General features: G+C 34.2%; 8 protein-coding genes across 8 annotated transcripts in view; 5 read left to right on the top strand and 3 right to left on the bottom strand.

The window, feature by feature from the left end:
* The first annotated feature begins 62 nt into the window (after nt 1-62).
* On the top strand, nt 63-2,616 carry LOC139098876 (calpain-7-like). The gene is made up of 2 exons (XM_070651242.1): nt 63-214; nt 271-2,616. The coding sequence occupies exons 1-2, from the start codon at nt 149-151 to the stop codon at nt 2,377-2,379; spliced, it is 2,175 nt and encodes a 724-aa protein (XP_070507343.1). The 5' UTR covers nt 63-148; the 3' UTR covers nt 2,380-2,616.
* A 473-nt stretch (nt 2,617-3,089) lies between these two features.
* Nucleotides 3,090-4,771, top strand: LOC139098540 (uncharacterized). The gene is made up of 2 exons (XM_070650778.1): nt 3,090-4,644; nt 4,698-4,771. Exons 1-2 carry the CDS (start codon nt 3,090-3,092, stop codon nt 4,769-4,771), a joined length of 1,629 nt encoding a protein of 542 aa, XP_070506879.1.
* Nucleotides 4,772-4,797: 26 nt separating this feature from the next.
* LOC139098665 (late histone H2B.2.1-like) lies at nt 4,798-5,357 on the bottom strand. The gene has a single exon (XM_070650922.1). The coding sequence runs from the start codon at nt 5,279-5,281 to the stop codon at nt 4,898-4,900; it is 384 nt and encodes a 127-aa protein (XP_070507023.1). The 5' UTR covers nt 5,282-5,357; the 3' UTR covers nt 4,798-4,897.
* Nucleotides 5,358-5,779: 422 nt separating this feature from the next.
* On the top strand, nt 5,780-6,190 carry LOC139098536 (histone H3-like). The gene has a single exon (XM_070650769.1). The coding sequence runs from the start codon at nt 5,780-5,782 to the stop codon at nt 6,188-6,190; it is 411 nt and encodes a 136-aa protein (XP_070506870.1).
* A 168-nt stretch (nt 6,191-6,358) lies between these two features.
* On the bottom strand, nt 6,359-7,756 carry LOC139099061 (speckle-type POZ protein homolog). Its single transcript, XM_070651462.1, has 4 exons — nt 7,570-7,756; nt 7,258-7,513; nt 6,738-7,204; nt 6,359-6,671 (listed from the first exon to the last, which is right to left on the bottom strand). The coding sequence occupies exons 1-4, from the start codon at nt 7,698-7,700 to the stop codon at nt 6,554-6,556; spliced, it is 972 nt and encodes a 323-aa protein (XP_070507563.1). The 5' UTR covers nt 7,701-7,756; the 3' UTR covers nt 6,359-6,553.
* An 866-nt stretch (nt 7,757-8,622) lies between these two features.
* Nucleotides 8,623-10,552, top strand: LOC139099052 (serine protease snake-like). The gene is made up of 5 exons (XM_070651451.1): nt 8,623-8,711; nt 8,789-9,867; nt 10,143-10,162; nt 10,240-10,252; nt 10,316-10,552. The coding sequence occupies exons 2-5, from the start codon at nt 9,006-9,008 to the stop codon at nt 10,480-10,482; spliced, it is 1,062 nt and encodes a 353-aa protein (XP_070507552.1). The 5' UTR covers nt 8,623-8,711; nt 8,789-9,005; the 3' UTR covers nt 10,483-10,552.
* A 703-nt stretch (nt 10,553-11,255) lies between these two features.
* Nucleotides 11,256-11,639, top strand: LOC139098525 (histone H2B-like). Its single transcript, XM_070650759.1, has one exon. It carries the CDS (start codon nt 11,256-11,258, stop codon nt 11,637-11,639), a length of 384 nt encoding a protein of 127 aa, XP_070506860.1.
* Nucleotides 11,640-11,770: 131 nt separating this feature from the next.
* LOC139098515 (uncharacterized) overlaps nt 11,771-25,313 on the bottom strand; it is a 33,692-nt gene continuing 20,149 nt past the window's right edge. The window contains exons 5-12 of the mRNA XM_070650749.1: nt 15,604-25,310; nt 15,287-15,370; nt 14,905-15,191; nt 14,615-14,841; nt 14,421-14,538; nt 12,928-13,103; nt 12,512-12,846; nt 11,771-12,195 (exon numbers count right to left, since the gene is read on the bottom strand). Coding sequence (XP_070506850.1) covers nt 12,165-12,195; nt 12,512-12,846; nt 12,928-13,103; nt 14,421-14,538; nt 14,615-14,841; nt 14,905-15,191; nt 15,287-15,370; nt 15,604-25,310 — 10,965 coding nt within the window. The 3' untranslated portion in view covers nt 11,771-12,164. The remainder of the gene's footprint in view (nt 12,196-12,511; nt 12,847-12,927; nt 13,104-14,420; nt 14,539-14,614; nt 14,842-14,904; nt 15,192-15,286; nt 15,371-15,603; nt 25,311-25,313) is intronic.

Here is a 25,313-nt window from a genome sequence, read left to right as displayed (position 1 = left end):
AAAAAATTTCAAATTTTTAACGACCGTTAAAAATATTTGAAAAAAAAATTTGTTTTGTTTTGTTACTTTGGAAATAAATTTTTTGTTTACAGTAAATAAATTGTTAGTAATTGAAATTTTTGGGATTTTAAATATCAAATAGACTATTATGGCTGATTCAAATTGTCACAAAGTGTTGATGAAAGCTTTAGATTACGATGAAGCAGGAGACAAGGTAAAAAAACATTTAATTAGTCATTATCATGGATGAATCATCAAAATTATTTTCAGGAACAAGCAATTCATTACTATACAATGGCTGTCGAGCTTATATTAAGCATAGAAGATAAGGAGAAACGTGAGAAGATGAACAAATTTGCACGACAAGCTCTCGATCGAGCAGAGGAACTAAAAGGAATCAAAAAGCAAGAATCCCCACAACAACCAGGAAAGAAAAGCATACAAACTCAAAGTGCCTCATTGCCAGCAACTAATGCACCAAATGTAAAGGTACCGACAGTGCCAACACATTCACCAAAACTAGAAGTGACATCAAAGGAAGGATATACAATGGAAGAAAAGAAAGTTTTAGAAAAAACATCCACAATTAATGCAAAAGTTTATGTTCCATTTATGGAGATTGATGCTCGAGAGCGATTCAACTTTCCAATTCCATTTTCTGATAAGGAAGGAATTTTAGAGCTGTCACCAAAGCAGAAGAGGGAATTCGTTCAGTGGCTGAGAATTAGTGAACTTTGTGAACATCCAGAAATCATTATTGGAACTAATCCTGATTTCCATGCAATCAAACAAACTGTTGTATCTGATTGTTCATTTGTGTCATCACTAACAGTTGCTGCATTGCACGAAAAGAAATTTAATCGTCGCATACTTACATCCATAATATATCCACGAAATAGTAAGGATGAACCAGTTTATAATCCAAGTGGAAAGTATTTAATTAAATTACATGTTAATGGAATTGCCAGAAAGATTGTTATTGATGACTATTTGCCTGTTGGACGACACAATCAGCTTCTGTGCAGCTATTCGAGTAATAAGAATGAATTTTGGGTCAGCTTGCTTGAAAAAGCTTATATGAAGCTTATGAATGGCTATGATTTTCCCGGAAGTAACTCAAATATTGATGCTTATGCATTGACTGGATGGATACCTGAACGAATATCCATCAGGAAGAACGATCCAGACTTTAATGGAAATGAAGTTTTTGATAGATTGAAGGAAGGATTTCATCAAGGACGTTGCTTAATTACAGTCGCAACTGGTGAGCTATCAGATGCTGAATGCGATAGAACTGGACTAGTCAGTACTCATGCATTTGCTGTTATAAACATGGCAGAAGTAGATGGCGTTAAGCTATTAATGCTCAAAAATCCATGGAGTCACTTAAGATGGAAAGGAAATTATTCAGAACAAGATAGCAGATGGACACCAGAATTGCAGAGGATACTTAATTATGATCCAAAAATTGCACAGTCAATTGATAATGGAATCTTTTGGATTGACTATTACTCATTGTTGAACTTTTTTGATGTATTTTATTTAAATTGGGATCCAGAATTATTTAAATACACTTACTGTACTCATAAGATGTGGCAATCAGGCATCGGACCCGTTAAAGATGCTTACACAATTGGTGACAATCCACAATTTTCATTATCAGTTCCACAAGGACGTGGGTCTGTATATGTTCTGCTCACAAGACATATTACTTCTATTGAGGATTTCCGTGAAAATAAGGAATACATCACATTGCTGGTTTATCAGCATAAGAATGGCAAACGTGTTTATTATCCACATGATCCAGCACCTTATATTGATGGCATTCGTATTAATAGTCCTCATTATCTCTGCAAAATTCGACTTGATCCAAATTCAGCAAGAAGGTACACATTAGTCGTGTCACAGTATGAAAAGACCACGACTATATTCTACACATTACGTGCTTACTGTAGAGAACCATTTGAACTAAAGTCACTTGACGGCTATTTTACGACGAATATTCAAGTTACGGGTGAATGGAATTCATCAAATTCAACTGCTGGCGGATGTCAGAATCATAAAACATACAGGAACAATCCATTATATAAAGTGACTTTAGCACATGATGGAAATTTAGCTGTTGAATTACGTGCACCAAAAGTCTTTCAAGTTGGACTAGAATTGACTGTTAAGGAACTTGATGATTCATCATTAACTGCGCCATTTATAAGTAAGACAACCGATACTTTTAGGAGTGGATTTTGTGTTCTGGATCTTGAGAATCTGCCTGCCGGAAAATATCTTATTCGTCCAAGTACTTATCTCCCGAATCAAGAAGCGCCATTTTTCCTTAAACTCAAGTCCTCAACGAAGCTACAAATTGATAAGGAACAATAAGCTTTAAGCTTTTTTAATGGAATTGACAGTTAGAAATTATTTTTACCTACCCGATTGAAAAAGGTTGCTATTTTTCAAAACCATACAAATTCCCTCATATTTATAGAAATTGTAAGGTTTTAAATTAAACATTTGACGGTTTTCAAATTTTAAATTATTCTGTAACGAACTTTTTTAAGTTCAAATTAAATTAACTTATATTTATATTATATAAACAGTTGAATTTTAATGCTTACAATATCTCCAATTAAAATGTGATTTGTTGCACCTAATTTATTGTATTATAATTAATGAAATAAAACCGAATATTTTATATATCGCATAGCGCAATAACAAATAATTAACAGATATTTATGTCTCCTGGCAACTGCATTAAGTTCTTCCAAGTCTGATACGTAAATACCTAAATTGATCATTTATTTTTCAGCAGTTCCAGCTGATCAGAGGGCAAATTTAAAATGTTTCGATACCATCCGAACTATAAATTTATTCAGCTCCACAAGAAGCTTACTGGTAACTTGATATAATTAATTACTTACCCCATACCTAACTGTTTTCTCCTAGATGCCATTGAAAAGGAATCAAATCTTTATTGTCTAAAAACTGAGGACGGAATGAACATCCGGAAACTTTTCATAAAAATCCTCGATAAATCCATAAAAGTCGAGGAAGTGAAGTACTTGCTGTCAATCTGTGGAGAAATAGTGGACATGAAAATTAATGTTGGACCTGAAAAAGTCAGAATGAAGAATCGCGGCTATGTGACATACAAAAGATGCTGTGACGCAAAAAATGCCCTATTAATCCGCAAGAACTTCCAAGAATATTTCCACCTTAATGCTGCAGACACTTGGCTACAACCAGACTATATTGGATATACAAACATGCTCAATGTCAATGTGAAAATCGACAATAATGAATCAGAAATTTTATCGATCCTTGATGATGATTGCTTGTTGCACGTGATGTCCTTCCTTGAACCAATTGATGTGTTTATGCTGAAAACAGTTTGTAGCAAATTTCATGACCTTGCTGACTACTATTTTCGTACCATAAAGACATTAAGTTTGACAACGATGACTGGATTTAAGCGAATGACTTTGTTGGAAGCGAAATTAATTTGTGAAAAAGTCGGCAAAAATGTCACTCGATTGACAATTGACAGTGAGAAGTTCAATAATCAAAGGATATTAAGCTTCATACCGAAATATTTTCCAAATCTGAAGCATTTAAAGCTTATTGGATTCAGACTTGATTCCAAAGAGTTTTGGTGTCAAATGAAAAGAGTTTTATTAAGTTTAGAGACACTGGATCTTAGTGACAATAGCTTAATACATGAAAGTTTTATGAATTGTTTTAAAATGTCAAAAATTGTCAATTTAAAGTCATTGGATGTCTCAAATAGCAATGTGACTGGTGATTTCCTTGAGAATGTTCAGTTCCTTAATCATCTTGATATTTCTGGATGTCGAAATGTTAATGGACGGCATCTCATTCCTTATGCTAAAAGCAATAAAAATCTTGTGTCACTAAACATTGGAAGATGTCCAAATATTTATGGACGAGCACTTAATGAGATGCTTATTAATGCACAACAATTGACATTTATTACATTAAATAATTATTATGTGGACGAGGATACATCCAGATTTGTTATACCTAATATAAATCCTATGATTAATTTGAAAGGATTGTCTATCCAGAACCTTAATTATCCACCATGTGATCAACTTTTAAGGACAATAAATTTGAATAATTCTATTGAAATTTTGGATATATCTTATGGGAACTTGACATTAACGACTATCTATGCGATCAGCACGATGAAAAAATTAAGGAAACTGATCATGAACTTTAAAACAGCCGTGTCTGACGACTTGATTGATTATCTTATAGGTCTGGAAGATTTAGAGGAAATTCATATCGCTGGATGTTCCTACTTATCAGCTGAAAATGTCTTGAGGCTGTTCAACATCAGATCCTTAAAGTTTCTTGACATTTCATGCTGTTATGGATTCACAAATGACTTTATCTTCCAAGCTGCATCTGTAATTAATGAAAATTTGCCAAGAGAACGTCTGATCATTCATGTTGGACTTACAGAAATAGATCAGACGATAATTCAGCATGCTGAATATGAGGATATAAAGAAGCATATTTATCTGTCATGGAAAACAGCCAAGAATATTGAGCATGATTATGATATAGACGAGGAAAATAACAAAACTGAAAATCAGCAGGAAGTCATGCAGTATAACCTTGATGGTGAGAATTTTAAGACATAACTGAATGTTTGATTATATTAATATATCTTCCAGACATAATCAATGTTTTGTCAAATATTGACGATTGTGATCCGAAAATTGTTGCTGAAATTAAGAGAAATTTATAACTTTGTTAATTAATAAATCTGGTCGATTAAGCTTAACTAAATTACCCTCCTTTATTTAATCTTAAAATACTGGTTTTAACAAAAAAAAGTTTTAATGAATGTGTGTAGTTGCTTCCAGAGATTTATTTATTTTTGTGTCACTGCTGCTGTATACTTAGTTACTGCTTTAACGCCTTCCGAAACAGCATGTTTAGCTAGTTCACCTGGTACAATCAAGTTGACGCTTGTTTGAATGTCACGACTAATTAATGTTGGACGCTTCATATGATGTGATAGACGTGAAGCTTCTCCAGCTAGTCGTTCAAATATGTCAATAACAAAGCTGTTCATGATGCTCATTGCTTTCGATGAGATTCCAGCATCAGGATGAATTTGACGCAATACTTTATAGATGAATCGTCCATACGATTCCTTATTTTTGCGTTTGTGGACACGTTTACCGCCTTTCTTGGCAACTGCTTCTCTTGCTTTTGCTGCTTTAGCTTTCAATGTTCCCTTTCCTTTTGACATCTTTTATAACTTTTTCGTTATAATTAATTTTATTAATGTTATTACTTTGAGATACAAAAATTTAATGATAAATTATTGCAAATTGCTCGGATTTTATACAAAAATAAATCCAAGATGGCGGATAATTTCTTTAAACTCTATTTTGATTTTTGAATGTCAGTTAAATTTAGCAAAATTTTTAACGAAAATGTAACACACTAACACAATCAAAGTATTAAATTTGGTTAATTATCTATTTTCAACATTTTTCTACATGCTCCATATCCATTTACTACCTTTATTCCATTAGCTGTACAATCTTTTATCATTTTCATCACTCGTCCTTATGAAATTTTCATCAAATAAGTCACAAAATGCACCTAAAATATTTAATTGTTTACACTCACTAACACAGTCACACAATTTTAGTATAAAATCCTACAACATTCTTAACCAAATTTTAGTATACTTTTAGAGGTTAAAGAGTAAACATCCATCAAAAACATAATTAATAACAAAATGGCTCGTACAAAGCAAACAGCACGTAAATCAACAGGTGGAAAAGCACCAAGAAAGCAAGTTCCAGTCAAAGCAGCACGTAAAACAACAGTCCAAACTGGTGGAATTAAAAAGCCACATCGTTATCGTCCAGGAACTGTAGCATTACGTGAAATTAGACGTTATCAAAAATCAACGGAATTGTTGATCCGCAAACTTCCATTCCAACGTTTAGTACGTGAAATTGCACAAGACTATAAGACAGACTTAAGATTCCAATCATCAGCAGTAATGGCATTGCAGGAAGCATCTGAAGCTTATTTAGTTGGATTATTTGAAGATACTAATTTATGTGCTATACATGCAAAGCGTGTAACTATCATGCCAAAGGATGTTCAATTGGCACGACGAATTCGTGGAGAACGAGCATAAATTATGATTTTTAAGGATTAAGTTGACTTAAGTATAATACAATATGGAACTGTATAAAACAGCATAAACGATTTCTTTCAATAAAACGTTACATTGAGTTTAGATTTTACTTTAATTAATACTTTATTTATTTTCAGCTAATTTAATAACATTCAGTACTATTGGAAAATCCAGAAATTTCTGGTTAATTTAAAATATTTATACAAAATTGATGAAATATTAAATAATTAATTGTAATGAGAACAAACTTAACATATATAACAGAAACAATAACTTAATTTCTCATATCGCTTACATAATTTGAATAATTAATGCAGGAGAATGAAGGAATATCGCTTATGACTTAATTTCGATGACAATCATTTAAAATGACGAAACAAGTCTTGTAAAAGGAGTGTCAAGAAATTTGTGATTTAAGATTTCTTGGTGATACTTCTCCAACTTTTTCCAATTTTCCTGGTCATCAACGGGCATATTCTTACTGAAAATTAATGATCCATAATTTAGTAAATGTCATTCAAATTCGATTCATAAACTTAATACTTACTCTTTAATGTACCAAATGCAATGTTCTTTCAAGTTTCCAATGCCTTTTTCATCAGCGAATAGGAAATAATCCACAACATTTTCAGCAGACACACCTCTGATCATTGTTCGTACACAAAGCTCCTTAAGATCATCTAATTCCAACCTTTCAGCTCCATAAATCAATTTCTGTGCAAATTCTTTAATGTCATTTACTGTTTTAGTATAAATGAATCGAAAAATTTCCATCATGTATTGACCATTTATGTCGTCAATTTTTATTATGCCACTTGGTTCCTCATCGATCATTTTTTTGAAAATAGACGAAGCAGGCGCAATAATCGTGCGATGTCCTTTAATTTCAAAATTGTCTGAGCACACAAATGTTAAATCACTGTATAATTTTGTTTTGAAACATTCCTTGTTCATTGCGAGATGTCGACATCTGTCTTCATCATTATCTACTGGTTCTTTCTTAACGATTTTTATCTAAGATGATTTAATAGTGAAATATTCATCTGTCAATTAAAATTTAAACTTACCCTTGCTCCAATTGTTAATGTTCCATTGTTGAGATATTGATCAGAACATTTAAAAAAATTCTCAGTTTGTATATAAAACCTCCAGCCCCAACTTTTGTGAGTAGAATAATCTGATGAGAATTTTCTTGAATTTTCCTTTTTACCGTTCACCGTACGAATAAAAACATCAAATTTAACTGTGTACCACTTAACATCAGTACGTACAGAATAAAGAAAAACACCAAAGTGTTTTTTGTAATGCCAAAGTCTTATAAACCTACAACAAAGTTAATATGAGTCTAATTAATAAGAAATTTCACTAAACACACTCACCATGTTGAGACTCTTTCATCTGAAATAATGTCAAAAGGAGGAGAATTGGTAAATCTTGCTTCTTCTAACTCCCTACTAACATTATTAATTTTCCATTCAACATCATGGACTACGTTTCCAAATAAATCCATTCTTTTTAATAAATAATAATTAGTTTGGCTTGAAATTTAATTAGTTTAATTGTTGAAACATGTAAGGTTATTATCTAACAAAACCACTGTAAACTTTTGTGGATTTTAGAGACCGATTGACATAATAACGACCATTTTTTATTTGAAAAATAATATTTATGTAGTTTGATGCCCCTTTGCTATAAAATTTTTTAAATAAAATATCCGTTAATCATCTTTATGCAGTTTAAGAATTGATTTCTGAAAATCGAAGATTTAACAAGCTGATTGATATCTATAAATTGAAATTAGATTCTATATTAGCTTAATCTTTTTAACATAAACTACATTGTTTGAATTCCTGTTAAAAATGATTAGTTCCTATTGATCCTCTGTGAATCGTTTGACATTAATAAAGCGATTGAACAGATTTCTGTTCCTGGCTATTTCTGCTAGCTTCTATTTTTGTTGGTATGCCTCCTTCTCTAACGTTTGCCTTTTATGTTCCAAAGCAATGTCTATTTCACGCCTTCATCCTTAAATGAATGAATTAATATCCAATTTCCAATTATTAGCCGCCGATTTAAGTGACCTCGATCTATGCTAATTGTTATATTTAGAAGGTAGGTGTCAACGGTCTTTCGCAAGCACCTATTGACGTAAATTTGAATATAATTCGTCAGCGATTTTATCACTTTCAAATTATGAGTTGTAGAACTAAAGCGTCAGAGAAAGTCGTGGAAAAGTCCATAAATGACGCAATAAGACGAAAGGTACATTGGCCTAGCTGGCTAATAGGGATAAAACATTTAAATCTAATATCCCATATATTTGACTGCAGTTTTAGAACACTCATAAAGCAGTTGTATTGGAAATATCAGGAATTATTGCACGAGAAAGTAATAAATCAACAATCGATTCACAGCATCGCCATTCAGCAATTCAGAACAATAAAGGATCGAACAGGTTATTGGCGAGAATAAAAATCTTTATGGCTAGTTCTTTATCGTTTATCCTAAATTGTATTTTTAAGTAATGCCAATTTTTTGGAAATAAGTTATTCGATATGCAGTATAATCAATTCTTCACTTTATTTTGTGTCACGAAAGATCATCACAAGTTAATGAATGAACGTAATCGAGAACTATCATTGGGAAAATACGCGGAGAGAAAGGGATGGATGTTCTCACATGAGTAGCACAAATAAAACAGCGCACAGCTTCAAATTCGACAGTCTTAATTCAATCATCTCAGTGGATTGTTGTGCATTTCAGTCTATAAAGCTTGATAATCTTTTGATCTCCTGATTTGTATGCAGCATCGATAATGAGAAGCTTTATCACCTTTATCACACTTATTGTGATTTTTGAGTATGCAGCCTCACAAGACATTTGGTTTCCGAATGATTTAGGCTTCCGTCAGAATTTTCAACAAACGACGAATCGTTATTATCGACCCGTGCAGCAAAATATTCAACATCAAGCTTCAAATTTCTTCTTTCCGCAACAACCAGCACGACATTCTCGAGTAAGTGACAGGAAATGCGAAGAATATCTGAAATTGTCAAAAAGAATTGTGCCAACTGGTTCTCTTTCAATAAGGCCTACAATCCATAATGTCGTAGTTGATGACTGTAAAGGATCACAAGGATTAATCATTAATGGAGAGAATGCAAAAGATGGGGAATATCCTCACATGGCAGCAATTGCATATGTTAATAGATCTCAAGTTGTACGTTTTATATGCGGTGGAACCTTAATTTCTGATCAATTTATATTAACATCAGCACATTGCAAATTCTTCGAAGGTATACCATCATCAATTGTTCGTCTTGGAGCTCTAAACTTAAATGCAACTGTACAAGGATCGTACCAAGACATAGGAATACAATCATTTATAAGTCATGAAAAGTATAAATCAAGTCGGATGAAAAATGATATTGCTGTAATTAAACTTGTCAGTAAGGTGACATTTTCAAAATTCGTTCGACCTGCATGCTTAATGACACCAAGCAAACATGTAAATATTCAAAAAGCTGTTGTAACTGGCTGGGGAATGACACAACCATATATAGATAAAGGTTCTGATATTTTGCAAAAAGCGGAACTGAATATCCAACATATTGACAGATGTCGAGAATATATGGAGGATGAGACTTTAGACAATACACAAATATGTGCTGGTCATGGTAAGTTTGAGAGTGTTAAGGAAATAAGCATGATTCTGGAGCTTAATTAGCTTTTAAAAAGTTCCAAGTTTGCAAAGATCCATAATGTACAGATTCGTGGAACTAGACAATGATGTTTAACTGAAATTGACGTCATGTATTGTCAATAGAATTTAGAAAACTAATCGTAGCAATCCAATCAAGTTCAATTCAATCACAACTCCAGAAATCTTGCTTATCTCACTTAATTACAATATTCACTGATTCTAATCAGCTTTATTTTGTCTGTATTTCAGAAACAAAAGATACTTGCGGGGTAAAATGATTTAATTATTACTAAATTCTATAAAATCACTAAAATGTCATTCCTTTTTTCATACGTTGAACTTTTAGGGAGACTCTGGAGGTAAGCTTCTATTTCATCCTTCAATATTACAATGTCTTTAACGTATGCCTTTGAATTTCACAGGTCCACTTCAAATAGCATCTCCAGCAAACAAATGCGTGCAAATCATAGCTGGAGTCACAAGTTATGGAATTTCATTATGTGGAGGTGAAAATTCTGTTGCTATTTATACAAATGTTGAATCCTATGTGGACTGGATTGAACAGAAAGTATGGGGAATTAATTCATAAATTAGATAAAAGCTGTTAATTCATTTAAGACATTGATAAATAAAAACATGACAATAATTCAGTAATTCTATCTACTTTTGAGTTTTACTGCCAATTAAATTTCATTTAAATCCTTAAATTTTATGCACATTAATAGGTACTTACTCTGTTGTCGTCTATTTAATTAATTTTTTTATGATTTTTCGCAGCTGCGTTCTTTTTTTTCAACTCAGAACCTTACAATTTTCCCTTTTGTAAGGTTTTTCATTTTAAATTTTCAATGGCCGTTAAATTTCAAATTTAAAAAGTTCGTTATTTTTAGTATAATAATATTCACATTTTTTATTGTTTATTTCAAAGCCTAATTTTACCAAATTCTGGTAAAATTTCATATTCTACTTAAAATAACTTATTAATACTAACCTTGTTCTTCATTTTGATCGTTGTGTGAGCAGATCCTTTCCTGTATTAGATGCATAATTTAATGATTTTAATTGAACATTTTTTCAGCCAAAATTAGACATTAAATAATACAAATTAAGTGATTTCACGATATTAAGTATGTAGAATGTGATGTTTTCGAAGGTTTAATCTAATTTTTTGAGCATTAAAATTCAAATTAAAGAAGATAAATTAGAATTAATATTTTCTTTTATTTACGTCCGCCATTTTGTTTTTTCTTCCTATAAAAATAGCACATTTTTGGCCAAATTTTCATTCAGTTTTTTGACATTAAAGAGTAAACACGTAAACTAAAATATTTATTAAAAATTTATTGATTAAAGTATATAAAAATGGCATTTGGTAAGGAAACATTGGAGGCATCAAAGAAAGCTGCTTTAGCAAAGCAAATCATTCCTAATATGCAGAAGAAAATCCGTAAACATAAGCGCAACGAATCGTATGGACGATTTATCTATAAAGTACTAAAACAAGTTCATCCAGAATGTAGCATTTCGTCCAGCGCAATGAGTATCTTAAACAGCTTCGTCATCGATACATTTGAAAAATTGGCAAAGGAAGCATCAGGCTTAACACATCACAACAAGCATGCAACAATGACAAGCCGCGATATTCAAACCAGCACAATGTTATTATTGCCAGGAGAATTAGGAAAGTATGCAATTAGTGAAGGAACTAGAGCAGTCCAAAAGTACATTAAAACATTGGAAAATTAACCTTAATTACATTTAATTAATTAGCGATTTTTTTTATTCATAATAAGTATAAATGGTAGATGTAATACCTGAAAGTAACTATAACTAAATAGTGTTGATATACATAGTAATAAAGTAGACTAAGACGATAATTATAGTAACATTTTTCTTTATTGACTATCTCATTTTTGCGTTATAAAATGTGCTTTTAGCATAGGTAATAAAAAGTAAGGTTCAACAATGCTTTAGCAACAATTATGATTGTTATTATTGATATAAAAAGATAAATTTTCTTATGATTAATATTAAAAATATGTTTTTATGCTGATTTATATGCATAATTCAAAACAAAATTAAAAATTGAAACTTAATTATATTTATGACTATTAGTTAATTAGCATGTCACATTTCTTTAATTGCTAAATTAGTCTGCCGTTTATATAGTTTATTGTAATTTTCATGAACAATTGTATCTCTGTGATGTTAGTTGATTAATTAATTATTTTGTTGATGGTCCCACGAAAATCATACTTTGTGGTGTTTAAATTATCTAAATGGTGGTTTCTCCTCTGCTTTCCTGTTAAAATAATTAAGAAAATAACGGTTAATTAACATTCAAATAATATATTTTAAAGGGCGTAAAACTACACAAAACGAAACAATAAAGTAATTCAAATTTGAAACGACCGTTAATTAGAACCGATTCAAAATAAAAGAACAAAAAATGGACAGAAACACAAGAACGGCACACATTAAGATTTACCCGATTGAGTGTATTTCACTCATCAATTGACTGCTGACGAATTGGTATTTTTGAAGGAGTACTTAAGAGTGAAGTTTAGTAGAAATTATGTTAGTGTTGTATATTTAAGTCATAAATTAATTTAACTTACTTTGATAATAATCGTGCCTTGCTTGCAGACGATACTGGCGGTTTAGTACTTGATGTTGGTGTTCTCGGTGTTGTACCGATTTTCCTTGTCGGTATTCTTGTAGGCGTCGATTCGTCATTACTTGCTAAAGACATTGACGATCCGTGACGTGATACAGGTTTACTCGTGGGTCGTGACGATGTCGATGGCGTAAGACTCGATCTTACTGGAATCGATGTTTTCGTATATAATGGAGTTCTCGATGGTGTTCGACGACCAACACTAACGGAATCTGAGTGATCGGAATCAGCTGTTGTCGAACCTTGTCGTGATTTTGATGAATAGTCGCGGGATGGCTATGGAATATAGTAAATTTAATTAATATTTTGAAGATCTTATAATTTTATGGACAGTCTTGATATCATTCGATTCCTTACCGAATGACATTGTGATACAGAAATTCGTGGCAAATTCGTACGACGCAACAAAGAATTAACTTTATGGTATTTGACATTACTGGACGTTAACATTGGAAACGAAAACATCGATGAATTTTCAGAATCAGCTCTCAAACTTTCAAATATCGGCTGTAACATTGCCAAAGTTTCTGATGCTAACATAGAAATAACAAATAATTTTTTTTAACGTTTTGAGAGACGTCTCATAAAAAGGAATGATTGGATCTATTCTAACTAGTATTGGATCACACAGAAGAACTCCCATAATGTCGTTAATTTGCCACACAAAAAATAAATAAATTACATGCATCACAAATGGTCGATAGTTAATCATTTATAAAAAACCACAAAACTTACCTGTCCAGGACTAGCGGATGAAATGGATTGGCGAGGTGTAAAAGCTTGCATGGTCTGTGAAACACCGGCAGCAAGGACAAATTCTTCTCGAAGTTCTGTGTTAGTTTTGCCACGTGCTTCAAAAATTCAATTCAAATTTATTATTTAGTATGGGTTTATGGATGTATAAAAAAAACGGAAGGAAGGAACAAGCAATTATTATATACTAATTAAATATTATCCGAAAAGCTTATTAAGCGTAATTATAGCGCCAATTGGAATCTATTTAAAAAGAATCACATTAAACAGTAAAATAGAGAAAAAAAATGGAAATTAATTAAAAGTTCCAGGCTACTTTTGTGTATCAAATCCACAAATTGTGTTACTTACAAAATCCTGGTTTGGCTTTTGTATTGAAAAGTGAAAACATTCAAAGAAAAAATGATAAAAGAGAGAATTTTGGTAATTTGATTGGTAGCATAGGTCATCTAATAAGGTGCCAAAATACATAACTTAATGCAATGAAATGAATGATTCTGACTATAACTAATGAATAAGCTTCTGGATCTTGATAATATTGGAAACAGTTCAAATATGACAAAACACTCAAAAATTTGAAAATGTGAAAGCACAACTCACAAAAACAGATATAAAAGGCATAATCAATAATTAAACTTTTTCCTACAAAAATTGTTTGCAAAAAAAAAAAACCGTTAAGAAAAATTTCAAAACCATACAAATGCTTTCAAAAACAAATAACATTTGCATGGTTTTCAAAAATTCAAAATTAAAATTTCCGCTATCAAATCAACTTTCAATTCTTAAGCAAACAAAAATGTCTATTTTCTACGACTTAACATGTATCTTTACCCAAAGGACAACAAGGTTCATGCTCCCATGGATGAAATGGGTTTCTTAGAGGCAATACTAAAGCCACTATTTTACATAATAATGAATTTAAGATTTTTTTTTACGAAATTTTCCCAACATTATTCATGTTTGCAAGTTTAAGAAGAGATTAAAGAATGAGAAATGTTAAAAATGTGGTCAAAAATATATTTTTTTTTGTCACAAAATTCAAAAAGGATTTGGTTAGTTGATAGATAAAAAAAAAAGGAATAGAAGACACAACTTACCTCTGCATGGATCGTTCTTTAATAAGAATTCATCTAAGGCTATCCAACCTCCTCCAACACGAACCATAACAGTACTTCTTAAAATTCGAACTAAACGGAGTTTTTGTTCAGCACCAAACTGTTTTAATTGACAACATTAAGGACATAAAAATTACATATCAAACAGGAACAACAAAAAAAACACAATAACTTACTCTGTATTTGCCTTCGCCAACTTGGAAGACACGGAATTTCTGACGACATGTACAAAGCATGACTAGACGACGAACTTCATCATGAATTTTGTCAGCTTCGTGTTTTGGCTCTTGTTGCCATTCTGGCTTGAGGGCAATTAAGAATTCTTCCCAGTCAATGACTCCTTCGCTCACTGGATCGAATTTATCACTAACTGCTTCAACTTCAAAACGTTTTGTTGGTGCTTCTGTTAATTTAAAATGACATGATTACTTCCAAGGATCTACTTGGTAAATATGAGTGATCTTACTTGATGATATAATCTCATTAACGAAGACTTCTCGTGGAATTAATCCATTCTGCTTCTTATCAATCTTCTTCAAGAATTCAACAACACGTGATCGCTTGTGATTGTGGAACTTAAGGAATCTCTTTCTCCAATCATCCCAATCGAATGACTGTAATTTTTGTTGTTCACGTAACGACATGAGATGCTCGTGGAGTCTCTTTTGACGATCCCATGCAAGCATCCAGACATTACGCCATTTATCCCATAATGTTCTGGCGCGTGGTGAGCGGAAATCGATTTCAGCCACACTGTATGGAAGGAAAAGATGTTAATAATGTTGATAATCAGGAATTACTCACAGAAAATTGTAAAACATCACAAAAAGCAACACAAATTTACATACCCAGGTGAAAATTTAGGTCCATAATGCGGTAAACCATTGTCAGCTGCAGCCTTCGCTTCAGAAATTGCCGATGGCGAGAGACGACTGGCGATTTCAAAATTTAAAATAATTGTTAATCAAAACAAAAACAGAAAAAGTTTGATGCAAATTGTTCTTTAAATAAGCACCAAGATATGAATTGTTAGATTGAGTCAGTTATGCTTCCTATCTCTAGCTCAAAAGATCCAGCCAAGAGTGTAGAGTTCGGAAGTTGATGTATTACTGACTTAACACTCAATAGAAATTAAAAACAAATCGAAAGTCACACAAAAGCTTACCTGGTAGTTCGCATTGCTGTTCTGGAAGGTTTTCTAGCTTCCTTTAGCGATGGCTTGGCCTTACTTGGCTTGCAAATCAAATCGATTTCATTTTGTCGACCAGCTGTATTTTCCATGAATTCTTTGTGATCTTCAATAAGTTTTTCAACCTCTGGAACATTATTTGGAAGATCCTCAGCTTCAAGATTCTTTAATGTTCTTTCTAATCCTGTAAGCCATGCAAGAAGATCATCAATTGTTCCGTCCAGATCTTTCAATGATTGTAAATGACTAGATAGTTTATTTTCACGATTAAGTGCCCATTGTGAAATTTCATCCCATCGTTGCTGAATGGTCTGAATGATTGTACGCAAGATTTTAATTGCATCTGGATGAGCTCTGTTGAGAATATTTTGTGCCAATTCGAGAGTATCATTCTTTTCAACTTCCTTATCACGCATTTCGTAAAGGAAGACGTTGAATTCACTGAGCATCCGTTGTGCTTCAGCTTCATCACTTGGAACTGCTGGAGCGTATTTCAGTTTTTGTTCAGCATCAGATAGCCATTCCATAAGGATGTTGACATTCTTGTGTAATTTCTCAGCTTCTCTAACTGCTTTCTGTAATTCTTCTGTCTTTTGTTCATTCATAGTCTTTACGAAGGCCCATAGTGACTCAACTTCACGAAGATTCTTGATAATTTCTGGTGTTGTATTATTTGGATCAAGTCTCTTTCCATTTTCAATGACATTATCAATTGGTTTAGATCTCTTTTCAAGATCAGCTTCAAATCTCTTGTGCTTATCAACTAAGCCTGAAACTGTATCAATATCACCATGAATTGGAGTCTCGTCTGTAAGTATTTCCTTAGCTTTCTTAAGCCATTCGAGGATGGCAATGAGTGCTTCTGAAAATTGTCCAGACAATAACAAGAGTTCTTCCAATTTTCGTTGTCTTTCGATGCTTCTTGAACAGCTCTTTGTCCACAATTCCTTAATTTCATTAAGCATTCTTGTCAATTCTGGCTCATCAGTTTTTGGTGCTTTTTCAATCAGTGCCTTTCCTGCTCTTAAGAGTGCATCATATTCAGTTTGTTTTCCAGATAATCCACGATGGATATTTTGAACCTTCTCTAAAGCTTGTTTAACTTTGACTGAATCGTTGCTTCCATTTAGATCACTGTCAATCTTATTCATCTCAGCTTCATTGTCACGTAACCAACTGATCAAGGATCCCCATGAATCGTAGAATTCCTTCGATTCCTTCAATCCATGATCTAATGCACGCATTCTTTCTGTGCCTTTATTAACAACTCGTTCCCATCGATGTTGTACGGAAACAAGAAGATTTTTGATCAAAATGACATCCTGCTTCTGACTGAAGTATTTCAAGTGTGATCCCTTCTTGTCAAGTTGTAACATTGACTCGCGATAAGTTCCAATTTCCTTTTGGAATGCTTTGTGTTCTTCAACTTGTTTGGTGACGGTTGGAAGAACTCGTGAAATTTGATCAGCTGTTGTAAGACGTTTTTCAGCATCAGTCAACCATTCGACAAAGGCTTGAAGAGATTCATGGAACTCTGTGGCTTCTTTAAGTGCAATTTCCAATTTGATCTTCTTATCACCAGCTTTGGATACTACAGCTTCCCATCGTTGCTTAAGTGTTCTTAAAGAATGTTGTAAATTGCTGGAACTAACATTCAATTCAGCATGTTTCTTGACATAGTTGGCACCTTGTGCTAGAAGATTGTCAACTCTTGCACGGTTTTCTTCAATCTCATTGTAAATTTCCATGAACTTCTCAAGCTGTTCTGTGGCAGTTTCTGGTAATCCTCCAACTGGTTTAGTTGAACTGACAACTGAGTCGACATCATTAAGCCATGTGATAATATCTTGTACTTCTGTTGCAAAGTTTTGTGCTTCAACGAGTTCTTCATCAAGTTCTCTTTCCTTCTCACCAATGTTACGTTGTAAATCTTGCCAGAGATGGTTCAAATTGTCAAGCTTCTCTTTTGTCGATGATGCATCAATAAGATCATCATTTTCGAGTAACTTCCTTCCAGCATCATTGATTGTATCAATTGAATTTTGATGAGCTTGAGCGTCATTAATGAGAATCTTAAGTTTGGCCATTTCAATTTCAAGAAGCTTAGCATCACCAGGTACGATCTTAATCTGTTCGAATGTTGTTTGTGTTTTCTTAATCCACACCAATAATTCGTTCAATGCATGCTCAAATTGACCAAGTTGAAGTAAAGCATTTTCAAGTTGTTTCTGACGATCATTCATAGATTGTTTCAATGATTCCCATCGTTTATTGATTCCATTAACTCCATTACGGATTTGTGATGTTTGATCGACGGATGTAATTTCACTCAATTCATTCAATTGACGATTAAGTGCTTCAACTTCCACTCCATGAGGATCAACTCGATCTTTGAAGTTCTTGTGTTCCTCGATTTGTTGCTTAACAAGGACAATTTCAGAACCAATTGGCTTCAAGCCACTCATATATTCTTCAGCTTCATCAAGGAATCTCAATAAAGCTTCTAATGTCTCATGGAATTGCATTGCTTTTTCCATAGCTTGAATAAGGTTCTCTTCACGTTGTGCATAAAGAGCTGTGATGTTACCCCATGCTTGGTCTAAATCTTCAATGTGCTTCTTAATTTCTGGTTTTTCAGCATCACCAATGAGAGTGATTAAGTTGCTTCCACTGAGTCTGACTTGATCAACTTCTGGCTTAGTGTTTTGGATTTCACGACCGACTTCTTCCAATTCACTCTTTTGTCTTTGAATTGCATTTGGTTCTGTTGCAACTGGTTCTTGTGATGTTAATGTGTCCTTCAATTCTCGCAATTTGTCCATAACAACATGGAGTTCGTTCCAGAACTTCTCAGCTGCATTAAGAGTGTCATTCAATGAGCTGTCACGAATCTTGACTTCCTTTTGGACATCGACCCAGAGAACATTGAGTTTCTCAAGTTTCATCTTGATTTCCTTAACTGCTGGATCTGCATGGTTCGTCGCTTTTGAAATAATTTCATCAGCAGCTACCTTGATAGCAACGAATGTTGGTTCTCGTTTTTCTAAATCATCAGCAATTGTCCAATTTTCATCAATTTGGTTAGAAATCTTTGGTGGATGTGCGGAAATTTGTTCACCATTTTTGACTTGTTCAGCGGCATTGGCCAAAGTTCTTAACATATTTTCAAGCTTGTCAGCAAATTGCGATGTTTCTTGCAATGCTCTTTCGAGTGCTAGTTGTCTTTCACGTAATTCGGTCTTCAATGCATTATATCGAGTATTTACACCCTCAACAACATCATGAATAAGATTAGCATCATGACGAGCTACAAGAGTAGCGAATGCGTCACCAGTTTTGTTGAATTTGTCAATCAATGGCTTATGATTTGCGACTGTATTCATTAATCTCTCATTCTTCTCTTGTTGCTGCATGATCTGGTCAGCTCTTACACCAGGTGCTGTCAACATGGAAATTTCTTGTTCTGTATCAGTTAACCATCTTTCAAGTTCATCTTGAGCATCAGCAAAGTGCTCTGATAATGGAGCGACTTGTTCCAAAACTGATAATCTTTCAGCACTCAAATTTCCGACTGAATCAACGACATCTTTAAGATCTTCAAGTTTCTCACGGATATTATCCAAGTTATCATTGCTTGATTGAAGTTCTCTTATCAATTTCTTGGCATTTGATGTCACTTCACGAACTCTTCCTTTCTGACTTGAAATGCTGTCATTTAATGAACGATGTTCAAGTAATTGATTCTTGACAACCTTTGGTTGAACTGATGGTGTAGCTGCATCTCTCAAGTTGCCTTCTGTTTCACGGAACCAATTAATAAGTTCGTCAAGATCAACATTGATTTCCTTTGATCTTTGTGCAATCATTTGAAGACGTTCAGCTTTACGTTGAATTTGTTCGACAATTGCATCAAATCGACGATTGTCACGTGAGATGATTCCTTCGATTGTAGCACCACCTTCTTCAGATGATAGTTGAGCCAATTGTGGTCCAAGAGAATTGAGTGCTTCCAATTCACTACGCATTTTAGTCAAGTCACTTTCAAGAGTGAGAATTTCAATTTCACTTGCTGCATTTCCAACAAGAATTGATTCAGCATTTTGCATCCAGTTGACGAGTCGGTTATGTGCTCCATGGAAGTCTTGTGCTAATGCAAGTGCATCCTTTGCGTTACTCAAATAATCTGATGATTTCTTAGAAATTTCGATGTATCTTCTGCCTAATGAATCAAGTTTGTCCTTCAATTTTAATGCTTCATCTTGTGAGATGCTACGAAGAAGCTCATTGCCAATATCAATCGTTGTTTGGATTGTTGATTCTTTATTTTGAATCTCACGATTAATATCTTCTAACTTGTTGACTTGTTCATTAATTACATCAGTATGAACGGATGCATTCTTGAATTGTGCCAAAGTTCTGTCCTGTTTGTCACACCATGCAAAAAGATCTTGGTATGCAATAGCAAACTGCTTAATTTCTTGCTTAGTTTTATTCAAAAGAGAACCAAGACGTTCGGAATCGTCACGAAGCATGTTGTAGCGATCACTAACGGAATCAATTTTATCATTTGCCAATTCGGCTTCTTCAGGTTCGAAGTATTTTCTGATGCTGTTCTTTAATGACACAAGGGCTGCAACATCTGGATCCTTTGACAAAACTTCACTATGCAAGCGGTCATGTTCGTAAATTGCTTGCTGAATCTTGTCCTCATCGGATGGAATATTCTCAAGATTCTTCAAAGTTCTCTCAGAACGGTCAAGGAATGTGACCAATGGAGTCAACTGATCTTGTAATGTTTTGGCGACATCAACTGCATTTTCAAGTAATTTTGTACGATCACCAGCTTGGTTCTTAAGATGATCAAATCGACCGGTTAAATCCTTAAGCTGCATTTCAATGTTGGTTCTTTCACCAGGTTCACATCCTTGAAGAACTTCCTCGCCCAATTTCAAAATCGATGATACTGAATTCTGATTGTCGCCAATCATTTTCATTAAGAACTTCTGCTCTTGGAGTTGAGCCTTGGCAACTTTGTAGTCGATGCTTGGTGACTTTTGATTCTTAATCATTTCTTCGGAATCAGCAAGCCATCTTAAGATTCCTTGCAATGCATCATGGAACTTGCCACTTTGCAACAAAGCTTGATCTAATTTTCGGTCACGTTCAGAGACTCTTGACTTAATCTCACTCCATTTTTCTACAATCTTTTCGAGGTCATGTTCCAAATTGCCAGTCGATACAGTTTCATGTGCTGATCTAATCAAATCTTTACCCAAGTCGTTCAAATCATCAATTTTTCTTTCCATTGGATCAACAACATTACGTCTGAATTGTTGGAAATCTTGTTGTTGAAGGCGAATTTGTGCTGCTTCAGATCCAATTGTCTTCAATTTCTTCAACTCAAAATCGATTTGAGAAATTTCATTCAAAGCGACTTCATAATCTTCATAGAATCTTGTCAGGTTCTTAAGTGCTTTCTGTACAGCTTCAATATAATCCTTTGTACGACTTTCAAGACGTGATCGTTTACGTTTGATTTGATCAAGTGGCTCATGAACTTCTGATGGACGAGTGACGTATCCTTTTTCAATCATTGTATCACCATTGGCTTCAATTCCAGAAATCTTATTGCCGACATCTTCGATCTTCTGAAGTAAATCGTTGCCAGCATCAAGTTGACTTCTAACAACCTTAACTTCACGAGCTGGTGCTGATAATGCATCAACTTCATTCTCTAAAGCGCTAAGATCTAATGTGACATAGTTGATGCTCTCGTTGAACTTGGCAACAGCATTTGAGGCAACTGTCAAGTCATTAAAACGATCATCAAGACGAGCTTGTAATGTCAAGATACGATCGGAAAGGCGTTCTAAATCAGCATAAAGATTGTCACTGTTGTAACCAACTGGACGTGCTTCAATTGCAATGTTTTCTACTAAAGCTCTCAAATCTTGGAAGTTCTTCTTCAATTCTGAATTATCATCTTTGATTGTCTTAATCTTTTCAAGAGATCTTGGATCTCTTCCTGCATTGGCACCATGAATTCTCTCTAAGGAATCAAATGCATCCTCATTTCTTTGAACCAAGGCACTAAGTTGTCTGAAGTTATCACTAAAGTCCATGACTTTTTCAACAAAACCGTTAATTCTCTCGATCTTGAGATTAATAAGACGATTAAGTTCATCCCATCGTTCCTTAGTTGTTTGCATTTCGGACATTAATGTGTCCTTATCAACATCACATGCTGTGAGGAAGTTACCACAAAGGTTTTGTGTCTTATCGTAATCAGATGACTTTTTGAGGACATCATTACGTAAGGTTTGGACATCACGAAGTTCCTTGTCGAGTTCTTTCTTAACAAGGATGCCATGCTTCATTGCTGCAAGATCACGTTCTGCATTTGAAAGCCATTGTAAGAATCCACTTGATGTCTTTTCGTAATTCTTGTATACATCATAAGCTTTCTGTAATCTTGTTTGACGATCTTGTGCTTCTTCCTTTAATCGTGTCCATTGGCTGTTGATTTTCTCGAGATCTTTAAGTTCTCCAAGTTTTTGTTGTAGATCTTTGCCACGATTAAGCAGCATGATGATTTCATATTCCTTTGATATGACTTCACGGTAAATTGGCTCATGAGTTTCAATTTGGTACTGCAATGTTGGCTTATGGGCTGAAATAAGAAGTGGACTTGTAAAGTTGGCAAGCTTGCTTCCGATCCATCCAATAGTTTTGGCACAATTTTCTAAGAAATGTTTCTTGTCCTTTAATGCTGCATCATTTTCAGCCTTGATGTTGTCAAGCTTCCTCTGTAATGCCAAATATTGTTTGCCAAGTGCTTGAACTTTAGCCTTGATTTCAGCACTTGATTTGGCATCACTAATTACACTTGTTAATGTAGCAGCCGTTGCTTCAGCATCAGCCAACAATGGACGTTGACCTTCAAGTTGTCTTTCCAATTGCGTAATTTTATGTAATTTACCCTCAAAGTCGCTGTCGTTTGGTAAATTGTCAAGTGAATCGCTGATTTGCTGCAAATTCTCACGCAAACGATTAAGGCTTGCATCAAAATCTTTAGATGTGTCTGCGACTTCTGTAAGATTTTTGTAGCGTTTCTCAAGCTGATCAGCCAAGTCATTCCACTTCTTTTCAATGTCATTCATCTTATTCGTGATTGCCTTGCCTTCTTGTGATGTTGGCTCGAAATGATTAACGAGACCACCACCAATATCTCTCAAATAATCTAATTGTGTTTGCTGTGCCTTAAATTCGTCACGAAGAACTGAAACTTGTTGCATTTGACTGCTTACTGTTCGTGGATCTGATGAAATTGGACCCAAAACTGAGAATAATTTTTCTTTTGATATTAACCAATTGAAGATTAAGTCATGAGTTTCGATAAAGTCGAGTGATTTCTCGGAATAGATTGAACATTCCTTTAATAACTCAGCAAGGCGTTGCCAGCGATCGACTAAGCTGTCCAATTCATATTTCAATGTTTCAGAACCTGGTGCATTTGGTTTAAGTTGAAGCAATTCACGAATTTGGATTTTGGTTGTGTCAAGTGTGGATTGTCTTTCGTACATTTCGTCTTGTTGTTTACGGACATGCTTGATGCACTTTTCGGCATTCTCACGAACTGTCAAGTTGTATTTTGGAAGATTCTTCTCAAGTTTGTCCAAGAATGAATTCAATCCTTCAAGATTTTCCTTTTGTTTTTGGACAGCGACTCTTGTATCATCTAAATCCTTTTGACGGTCATTAAGACGAACTCCAATGAAATTGTAGCGATTATTGATTTCCAATAATTCTTGTTGCATTGATGTTAAATCAGTCAAATCTTGACGATCAACTTGATTATTCATAATTGGACTTGATGTTCTGATCAATGAATCATATTCAGCACCAATATCATTAATGCGTTGGATGACACGATTGAACTCTTTGTATTCATTGAATAACAATTTATGTTCATCGGACTGTCTGCGAATAACAGTCAAGTCAAGTGCAACAGGATCAAAAACGGATGTTCTTGTTTCCATTTGTGAGAGCCACAAGAGAATTTCGGTCTTGCAAATGTCAAAAGCTCCGAATTTCTCGGATTTTTGTTTAGTCAATTTAAGTTTGTCATCAAGACGACGTTCGAGACTTTCCCATAATGTTTGGAGTCGCTTCAATTTGTCTCTGACAACGTAACTGTCAGTGACGTCCTTACGTTCAACAAGATCTTTACCGAGATAAATACAATCTTCATATGCTGGCTGAATCTTTTTACGATTTTGAACAATATCCTGCAAGTATTTCATTAGAACTTCCACTGACTTCTCTTCAATATTTGAAAGTTCTTGGAGATGCTTCAATTCATTTTCAACGATGGTCGAGTCATTATTAAATTTGGTCAATTTCTTGAGGATTGCTTCGAAGAACTCATTGTGAGCAACTGCCTTGTCTCTTAATCTTGCATAGTGATCAGTAACATTCTGTAACTTGGTTTCAATTACTTTAGCAAGTCGTGCATTTGATGGAACTTTAAGCAATTCCTTTGCTGATTCTGTCACACTGTTAAGGCTTGAACGATGAATCTCCAAATCTGACAAGATGAATTGATGTTCACGAATTTGTTCGAGTAATTTCTCAACAATAAGTGATGCTGGTTGTGACTGCATATGGATTTTATCTTCAGTTTGTTTCATATGGGCAATGAGATTGTCTAAAGCATCTTGGACACCTTGTGCTTGTACAAAGGCAACTTCGAGAAGTTTACATCGGTTATCAACAGCATCCAAAAGTGATTTGTAATCACGTTTGACTTCATCAACTGGAATTTCGAGTTGTGCATTTTCAGATGGTGTTGTGATTCCAGTTAATGACACAAGTAAGCCATTCAAGCTTTGTTGCAAATGATCGATCAATTTTCCATTTGCTAAGAACTCATTGTAAAGAGATTTGGCGATATTTGATTGTTCCTGAATAGTTTCAATATCAGTGCCAACTGGATGTGCAATAACGCTTGATACACGCAATTGGACATCACTCAACCATGTGCGAGACTTCTCAAGTTGTTCAATATAGATGCGATAGCTTTCCTTGATATTATTTTGACGATCAGCAAAGGCATTGACTTGATTAAGTAAGTCACTGTAGCGTTGCTGTAAGTCTGAGACAGTTTGTCTTACTGGAGATTTGAAGCTTGCGATTGGTTCGATGTTTGGTAATCGTTCAGGCAATGATAATCGAAGGTCATTAAGAACATTGAGATAGTCCTTGCCTTCATCGACAAACTTCTGGGTTGAAATCGTAATGAATCTTAAATCGGCTTGATGGGCGATGATTTCCTTTAACAATTCCTTAATACGGATTGATTGTGCTGGCAATTGTTTCAAATCTGACAAGTATGCATGCTCATTGTCCAAAACTTCTTGTCCACTCTGTAACCATCTTGAGAAATCATGCATTTCTCCTTGTAACTTATCAAGTTCATCGTAGCTGTTTTGAAGATGCTTAATCAATTTGACTGAGCTGTCGTGGGCACGATCAACACGGAATCTTAATTGACGTCCTGAATTCTCCAATTGAGTGACTTCAGCGATTGATAAAACATTTCCGCTTGTCAATACAAGTTGACGGACTTGTTCTAAGCACGAAGCAACTGGACGAGCTTGAAGATCGATGTCATTCTTGATATGCTT

The sequence above is a fragment of the Chironomus tepperi genome, unplaced genomic scaffold (genome assembly GCF_022539635.2).
Source record: "Chironomus tepperi strain 1889 unplaced genomic scaffold, CSIRO-AGI_Ctep_v1 contig_37, whole genome shotgun sequence".
Classification (NCBI taxonomy): Eukaryota; Metazoa; Arthropoda; class Insecta; order Diptera; family Chironomidae; genus Chironomus; species Chironomus tepperi.
Note: the sequence above shows the minus strand (reverse complement) of the source record. Positions and strands in the feature narration are given on the sequence as shown.

Excerpts from the sequence above, each read along its gene's own strand:
- LOC139098876 (XM_070651242.1), top strand. The coding sequence starts at position 149 with ATGGCTGATTCAAATTGTCACAAAGTGTTGATGAAAGCTTTAGATTAC. Across the intron at positions 215-270 it reads ACGATGAAGCAGGAGACAAG|GAACAAGCAATTCATTACTA; the intron begins GTAAAAAAACAT and ends AATTATTTTCAG.
- LOC139099052 (XM_070651451.1), top strand. The coding sequence starts at position 9,006 with ATGAGAAGCTTTATCACCTTTATCACACTTATTGTGATTTTTGAGTAT. Across the intron at positions 9,868-10,142 it reads ACAAATATGTGCTGGTCATG|AAACAAAAGATACTTGCGGG; the intron begins GTAAGTTTGAGA and ends TCTGTATTTCAG.
- LOC139098536 (XM_070650769.1), top strand. The coding sequence starts at position 5,780 with ATGGCTCGTACAAAGCAAACAGCACGTAAATCAACAGGTGGAAAAGCA.
- LOC139098665 (XM_070650922.1), bottom strand. The coding sequence starts at position 5,281 with ATGTCAAAAGGAAAGGGAACATTGAAAGCTAAAGCAGCAAAAGCAAGA.
- LOC139098540 (XM_070650778.1), top strand. The coding sequence starts at position 3,090 with ATGAAAATTAATGTTGGACCTGAAAAAGTCAGAATGAAGAATCGCGGC. Across the intron at positions 4,645-4,697 it reads CATGCAGTATAACCTTGATG|ACATAATCAATGTTTTGTCA; the intron begins GTGAGAATTTTA and ends TATATCTTCCAG.
- LOC139098525 (XM_070650759.1), top strand. The coding sequence starts at position 11,256 with ATGGCATTTGGTAAGGAAACATTGGAGGCATCAAAGAAAGCTGCTTTA.
- LOC139099061 (XM_070651462.1), bottom strand. The coding sequence starts at position 7,700 with ATGGATTTATTTGGAAACGTAGTCCATGATGTTGAATGGAAAATTAAT. Across the intron at positions 7,514-7,569 it reads GATGAAAGAGTCTCAACATG|GTTTATAAGACTTTGGCATT; the intron begins GTGAGTGTGTTT and ends ACTTTGTTGTAG. Across the intron at positions 7,205-7,257 it reads CATTAACAATTGGAGCAAGG|ATAAAAATCGTTAAGAAAGA; the intron begins GTAAGTTTAAAT and ends AAATCATCTTAG.